Here is a 22815-nt window from a genome sequence, read left to right as displayed (position 1 = left end):
TCGGGTTCGCAATAGAAATCAATGGGCGACTCTTTAGCGATGCAGGCAGGCAAGGGGGGGGGCTCCTCGGGGTAGCCACCACCTGGGCAAGGGAGAGGGCCACCGGGGGTGCTCCTGCACTGGAGGTCGGATTCTTCAGGTCCTGGGGGCTGCGGATGCAGAGTCTTTCCCAGGCGTCGGGTCTTTGAAGCAGGCAGTCGCGGTCAGGGGGGAGCCTCGGGATTCCCTCTGCAGGCGTCGCTGTGGGGGCTCAGGGGGGTCAACTCTGGCTACTCACGGTCTCGTAGTCACCGGGGAGTCCTCCCTGTGGTATTTGTTCTCCACAAGTTGAGCCGGGGGTGTCGGGTGCAGAGTGCAAAGTCTCACGCTTCCGGCGGGAAACGTGTGTTGCTTCAAAGTTGCTTGTTTGTTGCAAAGTTGCAGTCTTTGGGGAACAGAGCCGCTGTCCTCGGGGGTTTTTTGGTCCTTCTAGATGCAGGGTAGTCCTCTGAGGCTTCAGAGGTTGCTGGACCCTGGGAACGCGTCGCTGGAGCAGTGTCTTTAGAAGTGGGAAGACAGGCCGGTAGAGCTGGGGCCAAAGCAGTTGGTGTCTCCGTCTTCTCTGCAGGTTTTTCAGTTCAGCAGTTCTCTTCTTCTTAGGTTGCAGGAATCTATCTTGCTGTGTTCTGGGAGCCCCTAAATACTCAATTTAGGGGTGTGTTTAGGTATGGGGGGTTAGTAGCCAATGGCTACTAGCCCTGAGGGTGGCTACACCCTCTTTGTGCCTCCTCCCTGAGGGGAGGGGGGCACATCCCTAATCCTATTGGGGAAATCCTCCATCTGCAAGATGGAGGATTTCTAAAAGTCAGAGTCACCTCAGCTCAGGACACCTTAGGGGCTGTCCTGACTGGCCAGTGACTCCTCCTTGTTTTTCTCATTATCTCCTCCGGCCTTGCCGACAAAAGTGGGGCCGTGGCCGGAGGGGGCGGGCAACTCCACTAGCTGGAGTGCCCTGTGGTGCTGTAAAAAAGGCTCACCGCCGGGTGTTACAGTTCCTGCAGGGGGAGGTGAGAAGCACCTCCACCCAGTACAGGCTTTACTAGCCACAGAGTGACAAAGGCACTCTCCCCGTGTGGCCAGCAACATGTCTGGTGTGTGGCAGGATGCTAAAACTAGTCAGCCTACACTGGTAGTCGGTTAAGGTTTCAGGGGGCATCTCTAAGATGCCCTCTGGGGTGTATTTTACAATAAAATGTACACTGGCATCAGTGTGCATTTATTGTGCTGAGAAGTTTGATACCAAACTTCACAGTTTTCAGTGTAGCCATTATGGTACTGTAGAGTTCGTGCATGACAGACTCCCAGACCATATACTCTTATGGCTACCCTGCACTTACAATGTCTAAGGTTTTGCTTAGACACTGTAGGGGCATAGTGCTCATGCACTTATGCCCTCACCTATGGTATAGTGCACCCTGCCTTAGGGCTGTAAGGCCTACTAGAGGGGTGACTTATCAATACCTGTAGGCAGTGTGAGGTTGGCATGGCATCCTGAGGGGAGTGCCATGTTGACTTAGTCTTTTTATCCCCACTAGCACACACAAGCTGGCAAGCAGTGTGTCTGTGCTGAGTGAGGGGTCCCCAGGGTGGCATAAGATATGCTGCAGCCCTTAGAGACCTTCCCTGGCATCAGGGCCCCTGGTACCAGGGGTACCAGTTACAAGGGACTTACCTGGATGCCAGGGTGTGCCAATTGTGGAAACAAAAGTACAGGTTAGGGAAAGAACACTGGTGCTGGGGCCTGGTTAGCATGCCTCGGCACACTTTCAAATCATAACTTGGCATCAGCAAAGGCAAAAAGTCAGGGGGTAACCATGCCAAGGAGGCATTTCATTACAACGATACAATAAGAAGACAGCCCACAGAGCAAAATACAGAAGGATAAAGAATCTAAGCCCCACACAGTCCCAGGGGCACCACCTATTATGGAAGAGTACAAACATGTCTTGAGTCTTTCTGTGGCAATAAGCCACATCAAAGTCCCCGCAGATCACTAGGGGTCCCCAGCCTCCGCCAATAATGTCAGCATCAATCCAATCTCGAGGCAGTTCACAGCCTACTCATCGGGCTATTAACTAAAGACATAACCGTAAATAGAATGGAGAAAAAAGGAGGCAGCCAGAGAAGAGCGCAGAGGCACTGGCAGCAAACAAATTTACACTCTTCCCACACCGTGAGAGGAGAGTGAAGGCACATAAAACAGCTAAGCGCATAGACTGTCATGTAGTACGCACACACCCAAATTATAAAGCATCCAGAAAGGAGGGCAGCGGAGCCCAAATATCCCTAGGATGGGAACCCTCCGGCACCAACTCCAAAAAAATCAGCAGCTGTTCTTGACAAAAGGAGGCGTCACGCAGCCAGTCAGATCCACGCGGGGGCTGACCCTACCCCCAACACATCGCAACCCTGCGCTTGGCCAACAATAGGAGCAGGCCCACCAACTGCCTATGGGTCCTCCGCACCTCGTCCACACAACCAAGTAGCGCTACTTTGGGGGAGAAGGGCAGCCTCGAACCAATCATCTCCTCAATCATTCTCACAACCTCCACCCAGAAAGCATGTACCTTTGCGAACTCCCACGCAAGATGTAGGAAACCAGCCTCTGAGCACGCCATCACTCACATCATGCATCTGCAAGCAGGCCCATCGAGTAGAGACCGCTAGGGGTATAATAGAGGCAATACAAGAATTTGAAGTGGATCAGGCGTAGTCTATAATTGGGGGATAAAACTTTCATATGCTCACAGCATCTTCGCCACTCCTGCTCAGATATAGGCTCACCCACATCTGCCTCCCAGCGCATTCTAGCAGACTCACAGCGGTCACTCCGCCGCTCCTGCACACAATTATACAATTTAGTAATAGGTTTACGCAGCGACTGGGCACAGCACAGCACCTCCAAAGCCTGACACTCCAGTGGAGGTTCCGTAAGACCAGAGAATCAAGCACATAACATTGCGCAAACACGGAACACATACAGCCGCTGCAACGCTGTAGCGCATCGTCATCTAGCGCATCTCCCGGGAAAATCAATTGACCATTCACAGACCAACCCAGGGCAACTAAACTAGATTCCCGGAGAAAATCTCGCAGTCGCACATCTCGGAACATATCCAGGTCCGCCACCGCAAGAACTGGTAGTGAAGGGGCAAAGGAGAAGCTCATCCAAGTGCGGCGCAACAGCACCGTCCAAGCCCGAGCGGTGCACATCACCGTGTCAACGCCCCGCACCCGAGACTGGGAAGGATTCCCCAGAACGCGGACCTAGTCGTCCGGCCACACCGAATCAGACCCAGGCGCAAGGTGCGGCAAATATCGAACCGGATGCAGCCAGTAATATGCAAAATGCGCCTGAGCGCAATAGTAGTATAGCTCCAAATTCGGAGCAGCAAGACCACCAAGTTCAAATGGGAGCGTCAGCATCTCCCAGGCAATACGAGGCTGTCCGCCGGCCCAGACCAGTCTTATCAGAGCAGAATGGAGACGCCACAAAAAGCTCGCCGAAAGTGGGATAGGGAGGTTAACAAACAGATACAGAAATTTAGGCAGAATCACCATTTTTGCAATGGCAATGCGCCCAATCAGCGAGAGTGGCAGCGAGCGCCACTCCTCCACCCTCCCCTCTAACCACGAAAGTGCCTTTCCATAATTAGCCTGGCATAAAGTCTCCACACTGCATCTAAGCCAAACTCCCAAATAGCGAACTGGGCCATCCGCCCCTTCAATTGGGAACTGAGAAGGGAACCTCGCCACCCCGGCTGACAAAGACAGCACCACAGACTTGGACCAATTAATCTGAATCCCAGAAAAGGAACCAAAGTGCACTATTTCTTCTAACAGAACATCAAGATTGCTGCACGGCTCGCGGACATATAGCGCTATATCGTCAGCATACATGGATATTAAAATGGGCCGCTGCCTGAACGGCAGGCCCTTCCCATTATGGTGCTGTTGCAGCCATGCCGCAAGAGGCTCCATCGCCACACCGAAGAGTAACGGGGACAAAGGGCACCCCTGGCGGGTCCCCCTGGCAACCAGAAAACAGTCTGAAATAGACCCGTTGAGGCATAGCCGGGCCGTTGGAGACATGTACAGCAATCGGATCAGGTTCACAAAGCGAGCACTCAGTCCCACTCTAGCGAGCAAGGCAAACATGTAATCACGCTACGCTAAAGAATAAAAGGCCTTTGTAGCATCCAGGAACACCGCAGCCGCATCCTCCTCGACCCCTGTGGAGCCAGCCACCGCAAAAAACATGCGCAAATTATGGGATGTGGACCTGTCCGGCACAAACCCAGACTGATCTGGAAGCACCAGTCTCGGAAGCAACTGCTGTAACCGCGCCGCAATCATTTTGGCCAAGAATTTGTTGTCTATATTGATCATAGAAAGTGGGCGATACGAGTCACAACTATACAGGTCCTTACCAGGTTTAAGTATTGTGAAAATTAAGGGCTCACGAAGTGAGGCAGAAAGGATCCCGGTTTCCATTGACTCCGCGTACACCTCCAAGAGATAAGGTGCAAGAATATCAGAGAATTCTTTATAGAACGCAGGGGTCAAGCCGTCCAGCCCCGGTGACTTGTCACTCGGCAAACTACGAATCGCCGGAACGACTTCTACCAAGAAAGGGGAGTCAAAATAAGTGTGGTGGGCATCCTCAAACCAGAAGAGAGCGATCTCAGAAAAATAAGCCTGAGCTGCAGTAACATCCAACCCCGTTGGCGCGCATACAAATTCACAAAAAATTGGGTGAAAGCATGCATGACATCCTGCGTCCCGGTTACATGTTCACCTCCAGGACCGTCAATCTCGGTAACGTAGTCGCTGGCCCATGGTCTGCGCAGCATGTTCACCAATGTACGACCAGCCCTCTTCCTCCTCCCCGTATCGCCGCGCCTTAGAAAACCGCCCTAAACAACAGATCTCCTGGAGAGAGGCCTCCTCATACAAAGAAACTGCACTCCTCAGCTCTGCAAGTACCGCACCGGACCAATCTGCCACCAACTGCCGCTCCAGATCCGCTGTCTGCCCCTCCAGATCTGTCAGCTCACGACGTAGCGCCTTCAACACACCATGCTGCTTCGTGAGGCACACCCCGCGAATGACCACCTTAAATGCCTCCCAGAGGGTACCGGTGGAGCTCACAGACCCACAATTATCAGCAAAAAAATTAAGTACAGCCTTGCGACTCTCCTCCCGAAATACCCTGTCCCAGAGCGCCCCGTGCGGTAACCGCCACAAAAAAGTACACTTCATTCAACAGGGCACCTCCAACACCAGCTGAACTGGCGAATGATCTGACAGAGTGCGAGGCAGGTGATCTACCAAAAGAGTCCAAAGCTCCACATCTCTTGTACCCAACCAGCGGTCAATGCGGGACCAGCTATTGTGCAAATAGTTGACACACGTGCCCTCTACAGCAGCACCATTCTTCACCCTCCACAGATGTATTAAAGTGCCATCGACCATCACTGACTGCAGGGCCTTGGCAGCTGCAACATGCTGCACCCGTGCCAAACTTTCTCGATCTGCCACCGGATCTAAAATCACATTAAAGTCGCCGCCCCAAATCACTGCGCCATTCCCCATTGACTCCACCATGTGCCACAGCTCACGAAAAAACACAGGATCGTCTGCGTTGGGGCCATATACAGAAATAAGCCTGCACTCACGGTCCAGCAACGTACCACTCAGCACACCATAGTGGCCGTTAGGATCAACAAAAGGTTTATCAGTACGCCACTGCAACCCTTTACGCAGCAAAATCACCACCCCACGGGCATAGCGCGAGAAGACAGAGCAGTGCACCTCCCCGACCCAGCCAGCCCTCAGCCTGTCCCGCGTAGAGGTAACCAAATGAGTCTCCTAAAGCATGCAGATATCTATTTCATGCCGCTTAACATAAGCAGACATGAGACGTGCCTTGCGCCCGTCATTCAGCCCGCACACATTCCAAGTGAGACAGCGAACAGCTGTCAGCTTGCTAAGGGCCATCACAATCTCCCAGCAAAAGAGTCTTGCATCAACAGTTCCCCAGCTTGCCCACCAACAGCAAACAAAGAAGGAAAGAAGAAGAAAGAAAAAAGTAGGGAAAAGCGATACAGAACCCAGAATCCCCCCCACCCACACATACCCCCCAAACGGGTCAGAGCAAAATACCACCCCCCCAAAACAACTAAAAACCCTTTTACAATACAAATGCTAGAACCAGGACTCATTCCACGGACATAAGCCAGGCCCTACAACCCAATATCCAATCAGGGGTGGGGGGAAAAGGGCAAAAGGGCCAAACAGCAATACAGAGCAGTAGAGCAGCCTTAAACAAACAAAAGGAGTATGTCATGTGGAACCCCAGCAGTCTCAATGTAGTCTCCCCAGCTTCCAATCCCGACGCCTCAGTCAGTCATTATCACTCAGAGCAGCATGCTCAGACCTAGGGCCCTCAGGACTTGAAGAGGCCAGTCGTTTAGGCAATGATTTAGCAAATCTGGGCATCTGCTTCGGGTCAGTAAAGAACATTGTTTTCCCATCATGTTGCACCTTTAGCTTGGCAGGGTACAACACCAAGAACCTCGCGCTAGTCTGGCTCAATGTGCGCTTGACCGGTAAAAAGGCACGCCGCGCAGCCTGCATGCCTGGGGTGTAGTCAGGGTAGAAGATGAGTTCGGAGTTCTTATATACCAGCGGTCGTCCCTCCCAAGCCAGCCTAAGAATGGTATCTCTATCCCGATAATTCAGCATGTGGGCAATGATGGGGCGCGGAGGGGTTTCAGGCGGGGGCCGAGGGCCCAGGGATCTATGAGCCCTCTCAACCACCAACAGCCGAGAAAGTTCCCCAGGAAATAATTCAGAGAGCATACCCTCCACAAAGTCCTCCATGCGGTCCATATCAGTAGTTTCCAGCAAGCCTATAATGTGGATTTTGTTGAGGCGCGACCGCGCCTCTAACTCTTCATTCTTGTGTCGAATAACCTCTAGGACTCACTCCATTTGCAAAAGCTGTTCACGGTCCCCCTGTCTACGGTCCTCTAGATCAGATGTCCGCGACTCCAGTTGCTCAAACCTGGAGTCATGATCATGCACCCGAGCCTTAATGCGGTCAAGCTGCTCAGTCACATGATCCAGTTTAGCATCTATGCCTGCAAGACTATTCTTGAGCTCCAGAAACCTAACCTTAACCGAGGCATCCGGGCTCCCATCCTCAGAGCTCTCACTGTTGGGCAGAGATGATAAAGAGCCACCCCTCTTCCTTCCACCCACAAAGGTAAGCCTGGATTGTCGTTGCTTGGTCTTGCCCATGTTTTGTCTCTGCCAGCCACAGGGCAATGAAACAGCAGGCCAGGAGCCCTCAATCCCGGATACCACCGGAAAAGCAACCAGGGCCCGTCAGCACCAGCCAGGCAAGATATAAGTGAGGCACCAGGCCGCTGCTCAGGTACACGGAAGGCACTGGCAAACAGCCAGCGAAACACTTCAAACAACCAGGGCCCGCACCAGCCCCACGGAGTCCTCCACGTGGCTGCGTGGGGCCACCACAGGCCGCCAGACGCCACGGTCGGCCAGCCACCAGCAGGCCACGAGATCTCCAGCAGCACGGGGCCAACCCGAGGCTCCAGCCCAGATCCTTTCATGAAGCCATCAGCACCGCCGAAAAAGACTAGGCCCCAACACCTCCGCCCGCCGGCTCCAGCAGCCGATGAGACCGCAGTTTCGGCATACCGGCGCCCAAGCTCCCCTCAGGCCGCTGATCGATCCGGCTGCCGATAAGGCCAAAGCAGGGAGGCAGAAATGCCCTCCTCCAAGATACTACGCACTCCGGCCGGCCTAACACACGCCGACCCACCAGCCAAGCACACAGGCCGGAAAAAGGAGAGCACTCCGACCCAGCCGGTCGCGCCATACCACTAGGCCCCGATCCGATGAGCCGGGGGCCGGCACTCCAGGTAGCCCAAACCAGGGCCTGCTGCTGGCTCCAAAGAAGTCACCTGGGGCTCCGAATGCCCTCAGCGCGAATCAAACGCGCAATCTGCTGCACCACCAGGAGAAATGTTGAAAGATGGCCCTAAGCCCGGCAGAGCCTCATCAAGTGATGGCCATCTTGCCGGCAGGCCAAGCCACGCCCCTCGTTGCTCCTTCCTCTTACCCTAATCATGGCCTGCACCTCACTCCTAAGTACCGTTTTAAAAGCTTCCCAAATTGTGGCAGCAGAGTCTACCAAACCTAGATCCTCCTCAAAATACCCGGCCACCCCCTATCGTACCCAGTCGGCATAGGCTGTGTCTCATAGAAACCAGGGATCCAGCCGGGGAGGCTGCAAGTACGCTGGTGAGGAGCCCAATACTGTGACCCCCACAGGGGAATGGTCAGATATCCCTCTCCGTTAATGCATAGCCTCCCAGAACCTGCCCCCATGGGCCCTGGCTGTAAACAAATAGTCTAGTCTCGCAGATCCACCATGGGGGGCCGAGGAGAAAGTGAATTGCCTCTTTCCTGGATTATCCTCCCTCCATACATCTACCAGACCGAGGGTGTCCAGAAAGGATCTTAGCATTGTGGAAGTGTCCGGTGTCCGTGCACTGGTGATTCTATCTAGCCCTGGATCAATCACCAGGTTCATGTCTCCTCCCAGAACCAGAAGACCCGCTGGGAATTCAAGTAATAGCGGCCCTACGTCCGCTAAGGAGGGACCCTGAAGTCATGGCGGGCATAGACAGAGCATATATTAAGACTGTGCCCCTTCCAAGTCCCTGCGACTGCAACATACCGTCCCAGTGCATTCTATCAGGTACTACTGTAGTCCGGATGAATAGTATTGATTTTTTTAAGAACACCCACACCCCGGGATCCTGCTGTGTATCCTGCATGAGCAATCAGTTGGTACCCAAACCTTTCTAGTGCCCTGTAGAAATTTCCTTTTAGGTGTGTTTCCTGTAGTAAGACAAGGTCGGGGCTATGTCGGTGCAAGAACTGGAGGACTATGGTTTGTTTAATGCGACTCCCCAGACCACTAACATTCCATGTCATGACACTGAGGGAACGTGCTGTCAAGCCTGCCAGTGAGTGTTTTTCCAGTTCTGCAGATCCGCGTATGCCCCCCTCACACCAATCAACATCTCTTGGTGTCACTATGTTATGCAATGGCACATAAACTGGGTACAACCATAAACTGCAAAATAACATCCCCCTGCGAAAACTCCCCCCACCCTGCAACCCCGCATAGCAGGCTCTAAACTGCCCACCCCCCTAAACTGTGGAGTGCCTGTCGCCCAAAACATGAAATACTCTTGTGTGGGTGGACCATCGCCACCAGACATGGCCTCCAACTTGTGGTATGTCTGTGGTCAAGTCAGAACAAACCCCCATTGCAATGCATTATACATCATCTGTTGTATCTCCTGCCAGAACCGAGGAGGCATCAGCTGAGTCGCCTCCACCCCCAGCACTAGGGCGCTGACTCGTCCGTCGGGCCTTCCTGTCGCTCCGTCTGAGAGGTCATCTTCTTCATACTTGCGGGCCCACCCTCTCCTTCCAAAGATCCGGGCGGCCCACTGTTTTCGAACCCTCAAGCCACTCCCAGGCCTCCTCCGGTAAAGCTAAGTGCCAGGTCTTTCCCTCCACAATGACCCTCAGAAGCACCGGGAAGAGCATCATGTACTTTAGTTCTCGGTCCCCCAGAGCCTTCTTGACTCTGGTGCTGCCGTTGGACCTGTAGTGTGAAGTCAGGGAAGAACCGAACAGTGGCGACTCGTATTGTAGGTCCCCTTTGGAGAGGGCGGCCTGGAGGGTTGCATCCCGATCCCTGAAATTAAAGATGCATGCTATAATGGTCCTCGGGGGAGCCCCCCCAGGGGCGGAGGCGGAACCGGAGCCCTATGCGCCCGCTCCACCGTGAAGAACGATGACAGTCTCTTAGGGCACAAGTGGTCAGTAATCAGGATTTCCACAAAGAGTTCAACACTCGGGCCCTTGGCTCCCTCTGGTACTCCTGCTACCCTGATGTTATTCCTCCGCGCCCGTCCTTCCTGGTCCTTCAGGCACACCGCCATGTGCTCATGTTCCGTCGTGAGTAACCGCGCTTGCTCCTCCAGTGCCTTGGACGTAGACTGCAGACAGGCTATGTCTGTTTCCGCTATTGAGACCTTGTCCAAGACTTTTTGAAAGTCGGCCCGAAGAAGGCCCACATCTACCACCACAGCATCCAGCCGTGGCTCCAGGGAGCCCTTCAGGTTGTGAATCGCGGCCATAATCTCGCTCAGCAAGGGTTCCCGCAGGGGGTCCTGTTCCATCCCCTGTCTGCACATCCTCATGTCGCCTCCCGCAGCCCCAGGATCTCCTGGCCTTCCGGCCACTGCATAATTGTCCATCTTGTTGGTCTGCTGCATATGCCGGCCTTTAGTCCTCACCATACTAGATATGACCTCTCTCAGCAGGCCGCTGGGGCCCGCCAGGCACAGGTCCCATACTCTCTTCACAGTTCAGATGCGGGGCCACGGGATAGCCCACCCCCCGCCAACGGATCTCTCCGGTGACACATCAATCCCATCCAGACACCTACTCCTCCCCACTCTGCAAATTCGTTCCAGAAAGAGTGCTGAATGTGTGGGGTTGGGGGTGGAGGGGAACCGATCGGTGTCTGATCCAGGTCACCCCATCTGTCTTTCCCCACCGACCCCCAGACCCCAATCCCAGGCGGCCACTCTCCCGCTGGTCTTCTGCTCTGTTCCTCTTATCACCTGTTGGTCCGGCCCACGCCAATCATGGGCTCCTGCAGGTGCCCCACCTCCACGGCACAATCCTCAAGTTGGGGGGGGCAGCACCTCACCTCCACGGGCCCCCCACAGCCACTCTGACCCACTTCCAGTAGTCCCGTCGTCTGGCACTGCAACCAGTCAGCACCGGGCCCACTTCTGTCAGCTGCCGCGCCGACACCTGACCAAGCGTTGCACTCACCGCACCGCCCAACTCCCGGATTTGATGCATCACGTCCTCCAGTGCCTCCAGGACCAACTTCTAGGGGCCCTGCCGGGCCACCCTTCCTCCGTCGCTGCCTCCAGTTGGCCGCCTGCCCCCTCCGGCCATGTTTGTGTCTCGGACTCCAGGCCCTTGCAAAGTTTTCAGTTGCGCCACCTGGCTCCTGGATCCACCACTCCTCCGCTCCCAACACCACTGGGGCTCACTTCTGGGGCCCCAGCCGAGCGCCCTGTCCCCTGTCTTTGTGTCCCGGCCGTGTTGGGCCTTTCCCGGCCGCGCGGCATCTCTCGGCTTCCAGGCCCCTGCAGGCACACGATCGGACCCAGCGCTCACAGTGCAGTCCGGCACCAGGACCTGCCACACCTTCTCCTCCAGCCCCCTCGGGCATACATTCCGCTCAGGTGATGCAGATCCAGAACAGGATATTTGGGGGATTTATTTAGTAGTGGCGCGGAGCGCCTCTACATGTCGGCCATCTTAGCCAGCACCTGGCCACGCCCGAACATGTACTTTTAAGTTTCATGTTGTGGTATGAAAAGCTCTCAAACTCTCTCAAAGGATACCATTAGGTTACCTTATTATATTTATTAAGTGATAAAGATTAATTGGGAGCAGGTGGGAAAAACATGTTTGGAATCTGAGGAATTGTACTTTAAGTCGCAAATCTGAAATTGCCACTTTTAGGAAGTTGTCATTTTCTTGTCCTAACCATTTGTTGCCTGCAGCCTGCTCCTGGGACACGTGACTAGGTATAAGTGGCAGGTAGCATTTGTGTACTCCTCCCAAACAGTATCACAAAAGGGGACTTGATGTTGGCAGTGTGGTCCATCTCTGCCAGGGCGCGGGGGTGGAGCTGTCACCTACCATACTGGCACTTCAGTGGGGCTGCCTCAGTATACACACAAAAGACTTCACATTAGCCTATTGTGACCCCAGACAAACTGGGACCCGGGCAGAGAGGCAGGAAATCCCAGGAACCTATGTGGGGAGACCCCAGAAACATTAAAGTGGGAACCAGGTATAAGAAGGTGACCCTCAGACCCGCTCTTCAGTACACGCCTGGACCTGTGGATACTACAGTAGAATAACACCCTGCTGCTTGAGGCCTGCCATGCTCACTGAGAAGGAAGACTGGACCTGCTCCCTTTATCTGAGACTGAGTGACTCGGAGGGTAGGCTGACTGATCTCCTGTTTCGAGATACAGGGACATAAGCATCTGAGGAGTCAGTGCATCTGCCCAGCTGGCCTGCTACCTAGACCTGTAACTCAAACTGCCTGAGCCCTGCTGGCCTCTGCAAGAGTGAGGACTTGATCCCCAAGAGTTGATTTCCCCATGTATTGGACCCTTGGCTGGCATCAGAGAGCACTGCTCTGACTCAAAAAGGAAAGATCCTTAATATTTGGGCTCTTTGTGACCACGAGTGGGCCCGTTCGTGTCAAGATCTCACTGACTGTGCCACCTCCAGTGCGAAGCTCAGGTAAACCCGACTGTTTGAGCTACATCGTCCGCCAGCGTCAACCAGCAATGTGGGTTATGCACTCCGTGCTACTGCATCGACAGCCCGCGATGAGAGCCAACGTGAATCTACAGCAATGATCGCCTGTGACACAAAACAGGGTATTTGTGCTACAGGGAAGCATGTCTGGGACGTCCAGCCTGCTCTTCGCGCTACAGTGATAACCATCTACAAAGCTGTCCCTGCTTCTTGCAGCCTCCTCCACTGGGAACTTTTTCAGTAGTACTAAGCTGGTTCCTCTATGGGCCCACACTCCATCGCGTGGGTCTGAACTTGTGACTTTCACTCGGTCTTGCATGACCAGATAAACTTGAGTGGCGCTTTGTGCTTTTAGGCAATATACTTAATACACACTGTAAGCAAAATGGCAATCTATTTTCACACTGTACAGGTGCAGGATGTTCGGAAAGAAGCCACATGCTTCTTACAAGAAATACATGTGTATATATCTTATCAGTGTATAGGTCTTGCTGCTACTAATAGTAAACAACCCCTCTAGAATCATTTCCATCCTCTGCCCATGTCCTGCAATGCTGGTATACAAAGCAGCTTGTGTTGGATGCCAGTCGTGCAGATCTTCGCCTGTATATGGAGACGCCACCTTTCAAGATCCCACCTCAGTTACAAGACAAGGCAATTGCTGCCATTCTCAGAGTCCCCTACTGTCAGAACTAGTGGTTGTGTTGGCTTCCAAATCTGCCTCTGTAGCTACTAGGCAACCTAACAGGTGCTCCCATGCCCTTGCTCTTTCAGTAGCCCCCCATCTTCACTTCAGGCCCTGAAACTGTACTGCCTTTTTCAGACCCGCCCACTTGATGAGCTCTTCACGCCACTTAGCCAATCTCGACCGTGGGGACCTTTCAGGGCATAGTGAGCTCCCCTTTTGCCAGAATCAGTGCTAAGTCGATGAATTTGAAAGTCGTTTTGTATTTGCTGGATGCAGGAAACCCCCAAGGAAGCAAGCAGTAGGGGTGCAAGGGATTGTTCGGTGGGTTATAGTGTTGACACCATCTATTACTGCCTCCCAGTACCCGGCCAAAAAAAGGCAGGACACACCATATGGTACACTTCCACCCCAAGCTCCCCACGTTGAGGACATGTGGCGGCTCCCAAGGTATTGAACTTGTTAACCCAGCCAGGTGTGATGTAAACCCTGTGTAAGAAATAGAAACTAACGAGTTTAAACCTGGTATTCTGGATATGGTAGGTATGTGCTCCAGTACTTACCCAAATCCACATCCGTTATTTGTAGCTCAAGGTTTGTTTCCCATTTTACTTTCAGACTGCGAGGGACCAGTAGGGACAGTGATGAAAACAAATAAAGCAGTTGCGGGAACACCACAATTTTGGCCACTGCTATTCTACCAGCAACACATAGGGTAGAGATGTCCAGAAGTGGACACTCGATCTAAGTGTGCAGATTGCCGTTTCAATATTACCATTTTATAGAGCTTGGTGATCGTGATGTACCTTAACTCTGAGATAATTCAAGCAATCTGCATCCCAGGCGAGGCCATGTAGATCCTCTGGTGGGTGGGCCATCCCTGCCGAGCGGAAGTAGATGGGACTCCTGCCAATTAATGTGCAGGCCTGACACCTCACCAAAGCACTCCAGCAGGTCTATCGCTCCGGGTGAGTTCAGACCCAGATCTCTAAGGAACAACAACACATCAGCATAAAGTGCTTCATAATGAGATTGTCCCAAATCTCCAATCCATGATTAAACCCACCTGTACGCACACTACAGGCCAGCGGCTCCACCTCAATGGCGAATAGCAATAGGGAGAGTGGACACCCCATCTCAAACCTTGTCCCACTGTGTAAGAGTCAGATATTATGTGACCAGTGCATTCCTTGTCCCACTGTGTAAGACTCAGATATTATAACGGAAGTGCAGTCCTGAGCTGTGGAACCCGGGCAAAGGAGTTTAGTCCATTGTATAAACCCATGGCTCCCCCCATCTGCCACATTTTCTTTGTTTACATCTGTTTATTGCATATTTTTTCTTTTTCTTCCACCTTTTAACATTGCAGCTGATCCACTTACAGGCATAATAACAATAATAACAATAGCATGTGTGGTATCAGTTACATGCACCCCCCCAAAAAAAAACACCCCTCAACAACTAAACTAACTAGGCCATTATTCCCATTACCATCAACCCTCCCACCACTTATGACTATGGCACCTGTCTACAGGCAGGCTGTGTAGGGCTGATAACATCAAGACCAATCTGCAGTGTTGCACTCAATAATCTATGGGGGTGGAGAGTTTTAGCATTTATGCAGTCTGGGGCATATCAGTGGGTTGTGTTACATTCATGAGGTTGCACATTTTGTCATCTCATGACTGTGTGGGAGGTGTACGGTATATCGGAATGGAGGTCAGCCATAATCGCATCCCAGCTACTGGCTATTGTTTTTTTTCGGAGTCCTAATGCTTCTTCCCTGTGAAGTGCAATGCTTTCTGCCTGCTCCCAAATGCCCCTGGGTTCATGGTCTCACCTGCCAAAACTCGCAAGACTACAGGTTCCAGGTCGCGGCCTCCTGGGTGTCGCTGACGCACCACTGCAGGCGTCACCCACGCACAGTCATCAATCGCTGTTCTGATCACAGCTGGGTTGCATCTCGGGTGATCACAGCAGGATGGCAATGCCACCCGCAGACAGGCACACTGCCCACAGGTTCTCAAGTGTCTCTGGCGGAGTAAGCAGGCCACAGAGGTGGGGCCAGGAGCCATCAAGAGGCTTATTTCAACACTGCAGCCCGCAAGGTATGTAGACTGCCATTTTGAACAGTCATTCTGCCCACTGATCAGGGCATAAAATGTTAATCCCCTGCAACTGTGGTTTAATGGCGGAGGCAGAGTGACTTCAATACATCAGGGTCCCCATACACCAAGAAGCAGGCCACATTTATTGTCTGGCAGGCAGGTTATTTCCAGATGGCGGATGCTGGTCGGAAGCCCTTCAATCCGTGTCTTGTCCTCAACCGACAGCCTAATTTCTCACACAGAACAGTGCATTGGAGTTGAAATCTGACAGAGATAATACGTGAGCTATCCCACTGGTAGACTGAAATCTCAAACAGTAGTATGTGGATCCAAAGCAAAACTAGCCGGTTGCAACTGTGACGGAGGGGTGTATAGGTATTGGCTTTGCCTGTGCTTGTTTTTGCCATAGTTTATGGTAGAAATCAGTGAACAATGACTGTGTGTGTGCGTAGGCGTTTGAGCGGCTTGTGTGTGTAGGTGTGTGAGCGGCTTGTGTGTACACCTTCTTTCAAGGCTTTTTCTACTGTCACAAAACACAACTCCAAGATGGCCGTGCTGCTTGAATGCGAAGATGCCTTCATCTTTATTATTTGCCATTATCTCTCCCTTGACCTTTTATTGCCTGAAATCCTCTTCGAGTCCCTGTACTTCTTTCTTGCTCATTTAGTCCCTTCTCACATGGACATTTTTGCACTGTCGTTTTGTATTGCTGTATAAATATCTCCTAAGTAGTTTTCATTATGTGTTTTGCAGCTACAATGCACTTGGAACGGCTGGTAAGCAGTAGAACAGTTGATGGAGTTCTTCAAAGTCCCCTAACCAGCGACTATAGAGAATCCTGTAAGTAAACACACTCCAGAATTTCAATGTTTAATTTATTTCAGAAACAGTAGCTTTCTCTCCTTTGCAGAGAGATAGGTGGTTTGTGGATGGCCTGACGTTACCTTGATTGGTGATCTTCTTTGAAATGTATTTTCTCAAAGTTTCAGGTTTGATTTCTGAATCTGGTAAATTCAACCATAAGACTACTGTTTTCTTGAACTTGCACTGGTTGTCGTCTGCACTACAGGATTCAGTTTGAGCTTTGTGCTCTGTTATGGGAACCTTATCCTCATTTATCCTATTAAACATCTCAAAAATCTTACCTTTTATGCCGTTACATGTATATTGTTTAACAACTTAATTGAATATTTAGTAGCTAATAACAGTTTTGAATTTCTTTCCCCGCAACAGATACCCCAAATAGTGGTTCTGGAGCATTGGTTTTCAGGGGTGTGGACTACACAGGCAGCAGTGGTGGCTCCACTATGCAGTTGCTTGTGATGCCAACCAGCCTTCTTGACAGCCTAGGCCCAGACCTTCTAGAGGAAGTGAAGGATGTGCTGATTCCTGACGAGCGACTGATCATGCACCGAGACCAGATAATCGGCAAGGGTAAGTTACAGGATGGGAAAGAGAAGATGGTAGCATCCTACTGAGTTTAAAAATTACAATAGGTGGCACAGTAAAGAATTCATATTGTCTAGAAATTTTTCATTTCTCTTTGGTGTACTTATTTTCCAATAGTTAACTCTGTCTTACGTTGATAATGATTATATAAAGGACCAATTTTAGCCTCTATTTGATGGCTAATAACTATTTCCAGTTCAAGCCCTATTACCGCCACCATTCTTCATATACCTTTATGGAACCAATGGTAGTTTTGAGATCATAATATTGTTGCGATTGCAGTTTCTTCCCACTCGTAAGAAAAAAGTAGATGAACTCCTCTTAGCTTTCATCTACAACCTCAGAAGGAACAAAGTCTGTTGTTGAAATTCGTTTGTAACATCTTTTGAAGGTTTGATAAATGTAGCCTTGATCCTTTTACCCTAATGTTTCTCAGCATGTTCAATACAAGTGTCCCACACAAATTGACTTGTTAATTTGTGTTAAAACATTGTGCAGTTGACTCGTGGCTATCAAGATCCTCTGTGGAGTTCAGTTCTCTAGCTCTGGCTGAGGAATTTGTGCTGTTTGCTGTCCACCTCCTCCTATCCTTGAACTTAGTGACTTCATCATTGAAAAAAGAGAGCCTGGTCAACAAGGTGTTTCTGGTGCAGCTGTGCACCTTGCAGACATGGCAAGGAAATTGGTGTAGGAATTTACTGTTCTATACTTAATTTAACAAAGGAGCATGAGGGAAAGGATTATGCTTAACCTAGCTTCAAAACTAAAGTAAATGCTCACTTCAACCCTTAGAATTGGATGGATCAATCCTCATTTGTGAAACCTTATCATGGCTGGTTCATACTCGTTTTGAATGCAGACCAGGAAGGAAGTATACACATGAAAGGAAGAATAAACGTAAAAATGGTTTGCAATAGTAAGGCTCCTATCCAGATTGTTTTAGGAATATCTAAATTTATTTATGGATTTTAAGGGCACCTCACAGGCACAATGGGTCATACTGGACCAGTCATTGCTTGATTATCCCCTGGTCTCATCAAAAGAGCACATGAAGTGATGAGCGTTACCTATACTGTTAACCTTTATCTTCTTTCTCAGGCTGACTCATTAATCTGGCCCTGTTGAAGAACAAACCAATGTTGCCCTCTCAACAGCATACATTGGATTCCACCTCCACAAAGACTTAATAATCATCTCAAAAAACCAAATATGTACAGCCTGGTTATTGCACAGCATCAGTGTAGGTAGGGTGAACAGTCTTGAGGCAGCAAAATCACCATAGAAATCAGTAAGAGCAAAAAGTTCAAAAGAAATCATGGGCAATCATATCCATCGCAGTTCACCACTCAGTGATTTGTTGGGTGCCTCTAAATGAACTCCTGTGTATTGCATTTATCAAGTGTATGGGCAAGGTGGCAGTGTGTCTAAAGAGCTAACAGTGGAACGAATTACCATCAAATACAAAGTAACATTCATGCATTTTCTGAAAATTCTTAGCATACGGGAGGAAGATAGTCACCCTGTTACCACTAAGAATAGAGGCAGTGCCCTTATTCTTCCGCATTCCCCCCACATAGTAATAAAAGTAGGATAAACAAGCAAAGTCTAATTTAAGGTATCTCTGGCGATTGTGAGAGTGTGTTGGTAACACGTGTTATGGCTTACTGATTTTCAGGATATTATAATTCGAGAAAGAGCTTGCAAAGAATAGTTGTGTGCATTTGTGGCAAAAGTGACAGTCCTAATATCAATTGTAATTAAAAGGAAACAAAGCATCTTCCCTGACTAATCTCTGGCCATTTTTGTAGGTCATTTTGGGAGTGTTTATCATGGTACCTACATCGATGCATCTCAGAAAGAAGTCCACTGTGCTGTCAAATCGTTAAACAGTAAGTTTGCCAGGGCTTGGATTTTTAAAAAATTTGTTTTATGAGTGAACACTGGGCCACAGGTTGCTGACCCATGCAGATCATCAGTCTACTTGTAGTAATCATTTAATGCCGTACATAGTAAGCCACATTTTAATGGTGCAGAGATAAGTTATGTGATGGACTTAGGACGCATAGCTTAATGCAAATCGGAATTCATCCCAATGTTCATGACTGAATTGTTCTCACTTTGGCCCTGACATTACTATTGAGGTTTGTATCATGAGGCTCTCAATGCTGGGAGCAGTTGAATGGCACCAAATGAAAGGAAAAGTGGCTTTCGCAAGACATGGTTAATGTGTATAGTCACTTTTTGTAACAATTCTTACAATGTTGAGGCTGGAACTTAAAGAACCATGATGAGAGAATGTGATGTGGAAGGATGGCCGTGATCACAGATGGATCACAGGACACCAGGACAGTTCTTGAGTTCATACAATTTAAGATGTACTATATACATTTTGCTTCAAGAGATTGGTAGTTAATTATTATACTGCAGCCTCCTACTAATATCTCTTTTTAAAACACCTCATATTTTTGTTGGAGAATAATGATCATACAACCTTTCAAATGCCATACTTTTAGCCAAATAAATTACAGTTCTTGAAGAATAGTAGTGTGAGCTCTGTCAAGTTCTTAACATTCTTACAAAAAGGCTTACTCTGTGCAAATGGTAACTTATCCACTAATGCACACACTCGCTCACCTGTCCACCCAACAAGTGATGTCAAATCTCACTGGCCCTTATTGACCAAGGAATAATAGGAATAGTCTCTTAGTATATTTACTGTTTTTCTTGATCACTTGAGGCTACATCCACTTGTAGCGAAGACCAACAATTCTAAATATAATTTTCAGTCTTGTGATCCACTTTCAGCCATCTTAGAAGGTACCTTCAAAGTCCAAATGTCCTGGGTCCTGAGTTTTGTCTGCTGCCTGTATATAAATCTCTTTTGGGAATACAACTACATGCTTTGTGACTTCAGTGAAACTTGTTTTATTAGTACCAACAATTAAGACATTTGTGTAATTTTCGTAGACAAAAAATTTGGGTTTAAATCATCAGAGCTGTTTCCCATTTGCCATTCTTTTCAGCCATTCGGTACAAAATGGACGCAATACTGAAAGCCCTTGACACAGGGTGACACGCTTAAACATTTTTCCGAGATTCAAAACTGTGATGCTGTGCAGTGTAAACCTAAATATCCTGAAACAATTTTAACAAAACATTCCACACCTACAGAAGGGACATTTCTTTGCAGCAAGTCAGTTATAAAGATGAGACTATTTAAGTCTCTTAAGATATGAGATATGTAGTTCAAGTGTAATTGCCTAATTGTGATAATTTAAACGTTTTTCACATCTTCTGCTGTGACCCATGTTTAGACTCCATACACTTGTTAGGCCTTTTCTGCTTCTTGCTTCCTAATCCAGATCACCCATTGTGAAACAGAATCCAACTACACAAAATGCCTTTCATGATGACTAACGTTTGTCAAGCCTGTTTCTCCCCTTTTGCTTCTATACTATTTGTCTTTTGCTGCTCGCTCAGAATGTCTACTAAGACTCCACTTCTTTATTTGCCTCATTCTCATTCCATGTCCCACTCATCTTCTTAGAAATTGGGTTAATGTAATTTTTTGTTCAAGTCTTTTATAATGAATTGTCAGTCTATGTTTTTGTTATGCTGCAGAGAGACTTATTTGAAAATTGGGTTTATAAGACTGTTTTGCTCTCTTCTTTTTTGTCACTTTGTCATCAGGTTAACTGTACATTGGATCTGACATGGTCAGCCTGATTGCTGAATTCTGACTTTTTATCATAATATTGTGGATTCTTATTACAGTACATTTTGTTTCAGAAATTTAATTCTGCTGCATTTCTGGCAAGGGACATGGTTAGTAAATGAGTCAAATGTTTTGCAGCAAAGTCCTCCATAAAAAGTGCATGTGGCTCCAGTTGTGTCCTAGCAATGTCTTGTAGATTTTGCTTAAGACATTTTGGTTCGGTTCTGAAGTTAAACGAAGAAAGCTTTCTGGAGCCAGAAATTCAGATTTTTGCAGTGATATAAACATTATTTGACATGCCCATCATAACCTTTACAAACATCAAAGCAGGAAAGCTGTGCTTGTAATATCAGAGAAGATGGTCTGATAAATATCCGTTTTTTGCTACTTTTGCATTACAATATTTGAGTAATATATTTTCATGCCCCAGTGTTGTTAATGTGGATCCCCTCTTCATTCTCTCGTGATAGAGTACAATGTAACCAAATATATGTATCCCTCCTACTGAAATATGTGAATATAAGATGGAATCGGAATATACCATGTGCCCAAAAAACATGCTCTTCGACTTTTAACTACACAGTGGAGCCCAACAACTCAATGTATTTGCTCATACGTTACGATCGAGTTCCAGCAAAGAATAGACCCACAAGTTGATATCAAAGAAACTTTGTTTTTAGAAAATGTAAGGTTCTGTTGGAACTAATTCTGCTATACACCTTTGAGCTCTCTGAAGTTCAGTTGGTATCTGATTAAGTGATTCCTCTTTTTCACTCTGGTGATAGTTAATGCGAGCTAAATCAACAACACAGAATACTAGTTCTCAGTAGTGAATCTTGTCTTTCAACCTGGGAAGGATGCTGAGACTATGGATAGTCTGGTTTGGTGTTTTCCACGGAAGTCTGCACTGTAACATACTTTATTTAGAAGTAAAAACAATGCTAATCTATGACACAAAGGAGCATCAGGGAACAAGATAATCAAAATTACCTTGGGATTTTTTTCACTTCTGGATGGGTTTGCAACCATACCTCTAACAGTGACTTCTTCTCAACTTCCTGGAGACAACGTTTTTTTGGCAGGTACTGGCAGTAGAAAGACCCATAACCTAAATGAATCTTTGAAATCAAAGATAACCTTTTTCCACAGAATAGGGTAGGGTTCTGGGCCGCCAACATTTTTGCAGCATTGGAAACTGCATAATAAGTAATATATAATGAAGTTCCTAATGGGCAGAAGGTAATGTATTCTCATTAAACAGCTGCATGTACACCCTGACATCCACCCTTCTTTTTCACTGTTGCAAAACGAAACTGAAATTCTGAACATTCAAAGTGTGTCCGATTGTCTAGTGTTGCCACTTGTAGATGATCCCAATTTGTGCTCTCTTTTAACAGACCATGTCCTGTTTTCTTACGTTTAACACAGTTCTTATGTTTGATCTCCTTTGTGTGGTGGTTTTACCCCCATTTTAAGTATCTCGTCCCTCCAGTTCCTCATAAAGCTACTCCTTTCCTTTTTTTCCCATCAGATCTAGACACTTATGCTTCTAACCTTTGCTTTCCATCAGTGATTCTTTTCTCTTCTCACCCTCTGAGGCTACATTGTAGATTTCCCATACCGTGAGCTGGTAGGTCCCTCTCACTCTGCGTCCCCTTAAAATCCCAGTAGTGCCATCTCATCCCTTTCTGACATTACTTCATGTTATGCTTCCTCGTTCTGTACTCTCTTTTCAAATGTGGATGCTACGCCTTCTACTTTATGGCAGGGCTAGGTCTCTCCCGCCTTTTCTTTGTAGTTATTCAAGACCCACAATAGCCTTGCTTAACCTCCCTCTAACGTCACTGTGCACCTTGACCAGGTAGACATTCTTCCTGTGTCCCGGTTAAATGAATTTCGCAACCAAATATTCTTTGTAGTTGGCATTATTCATCTGTTGACCTCATTATTTTTGATACAAGTTGATTCTCATGGTGTACTAACCGTTATGGAGTTTGTGTGAGATGAGATTAGATAATTAATGATCAAAGGTATTAATTTGCGAAAAGACCTCACACTGGAACAAAAAGCCATAAAAGACTACTTTTATCACCAGATAACCCTGAAGGTGGTACTTGTCCACTTTAAATCCAGGGGTAACCCCATAAACCTTACCATTGAGTTCGTAGTGGAGCCAGTATCAATAAGTAATTGTTGCATCAGATGCATTCTCTTGTAGATTGTTGGCAGATGCCCGTTAACATAACATATTGTCCTGTTCACGTACACTTACAAGAGTCACACAAAGAACAAGTGTAGCAAATGAGCCACACCCATTCAGTTCAGCAGGAAAGTGGTAAAAGTGT

At 48.5% G+C, this 22815-nt stretch overlaps 1 protein-coding gene across 1 annotated transcript in view; it reads left to right on the top strand.

Annotated features, from left to right (window-relative positions):
* Positions 1 to 22815, top strand: part of MST1R (macrophage stimulating 1 receptor) — a 352783-nt gene that overhangs the window by 301638 nt on the left and 28330 nt on the right. Inside the window, exons 14-16 of the mRNA XM_069206831.1 lie at positions 16060 to 16146; positions 16540 to 16740; positions 18564 to 18644. Of these exons, the coding sequence (XP_069062932.1) occupies positions 16060 to 16146; positions 16540 to 16740; positions 18564 to 18644 (369 nt within the window). The remainder of the gene's footprint in view (positions 1 to 16059; positions 16147 to 16539; positions 16741 to 18563; positions 18645 to 22815) is intronic.

This window comes from Pleurodeles waltl, chromosome 9 (assembly GCF_031143425.1).
Source record: "Pleurodeles waltl isolate 20211129_DDA chromosome 9, aPleWal1.hap1.20221129, whole genome shotgun sequence".
NCBI classification, from domain to species: domain Eukaryota; kingdom Metazoa; phylum Chordata; class Amphibia; order Caudata; family Salamandridae; genus Pleurodeles; species Pleurodeles waltl.
This window is presented reverse-complemented; position numbering and strand designations above follow the sequence as displayed.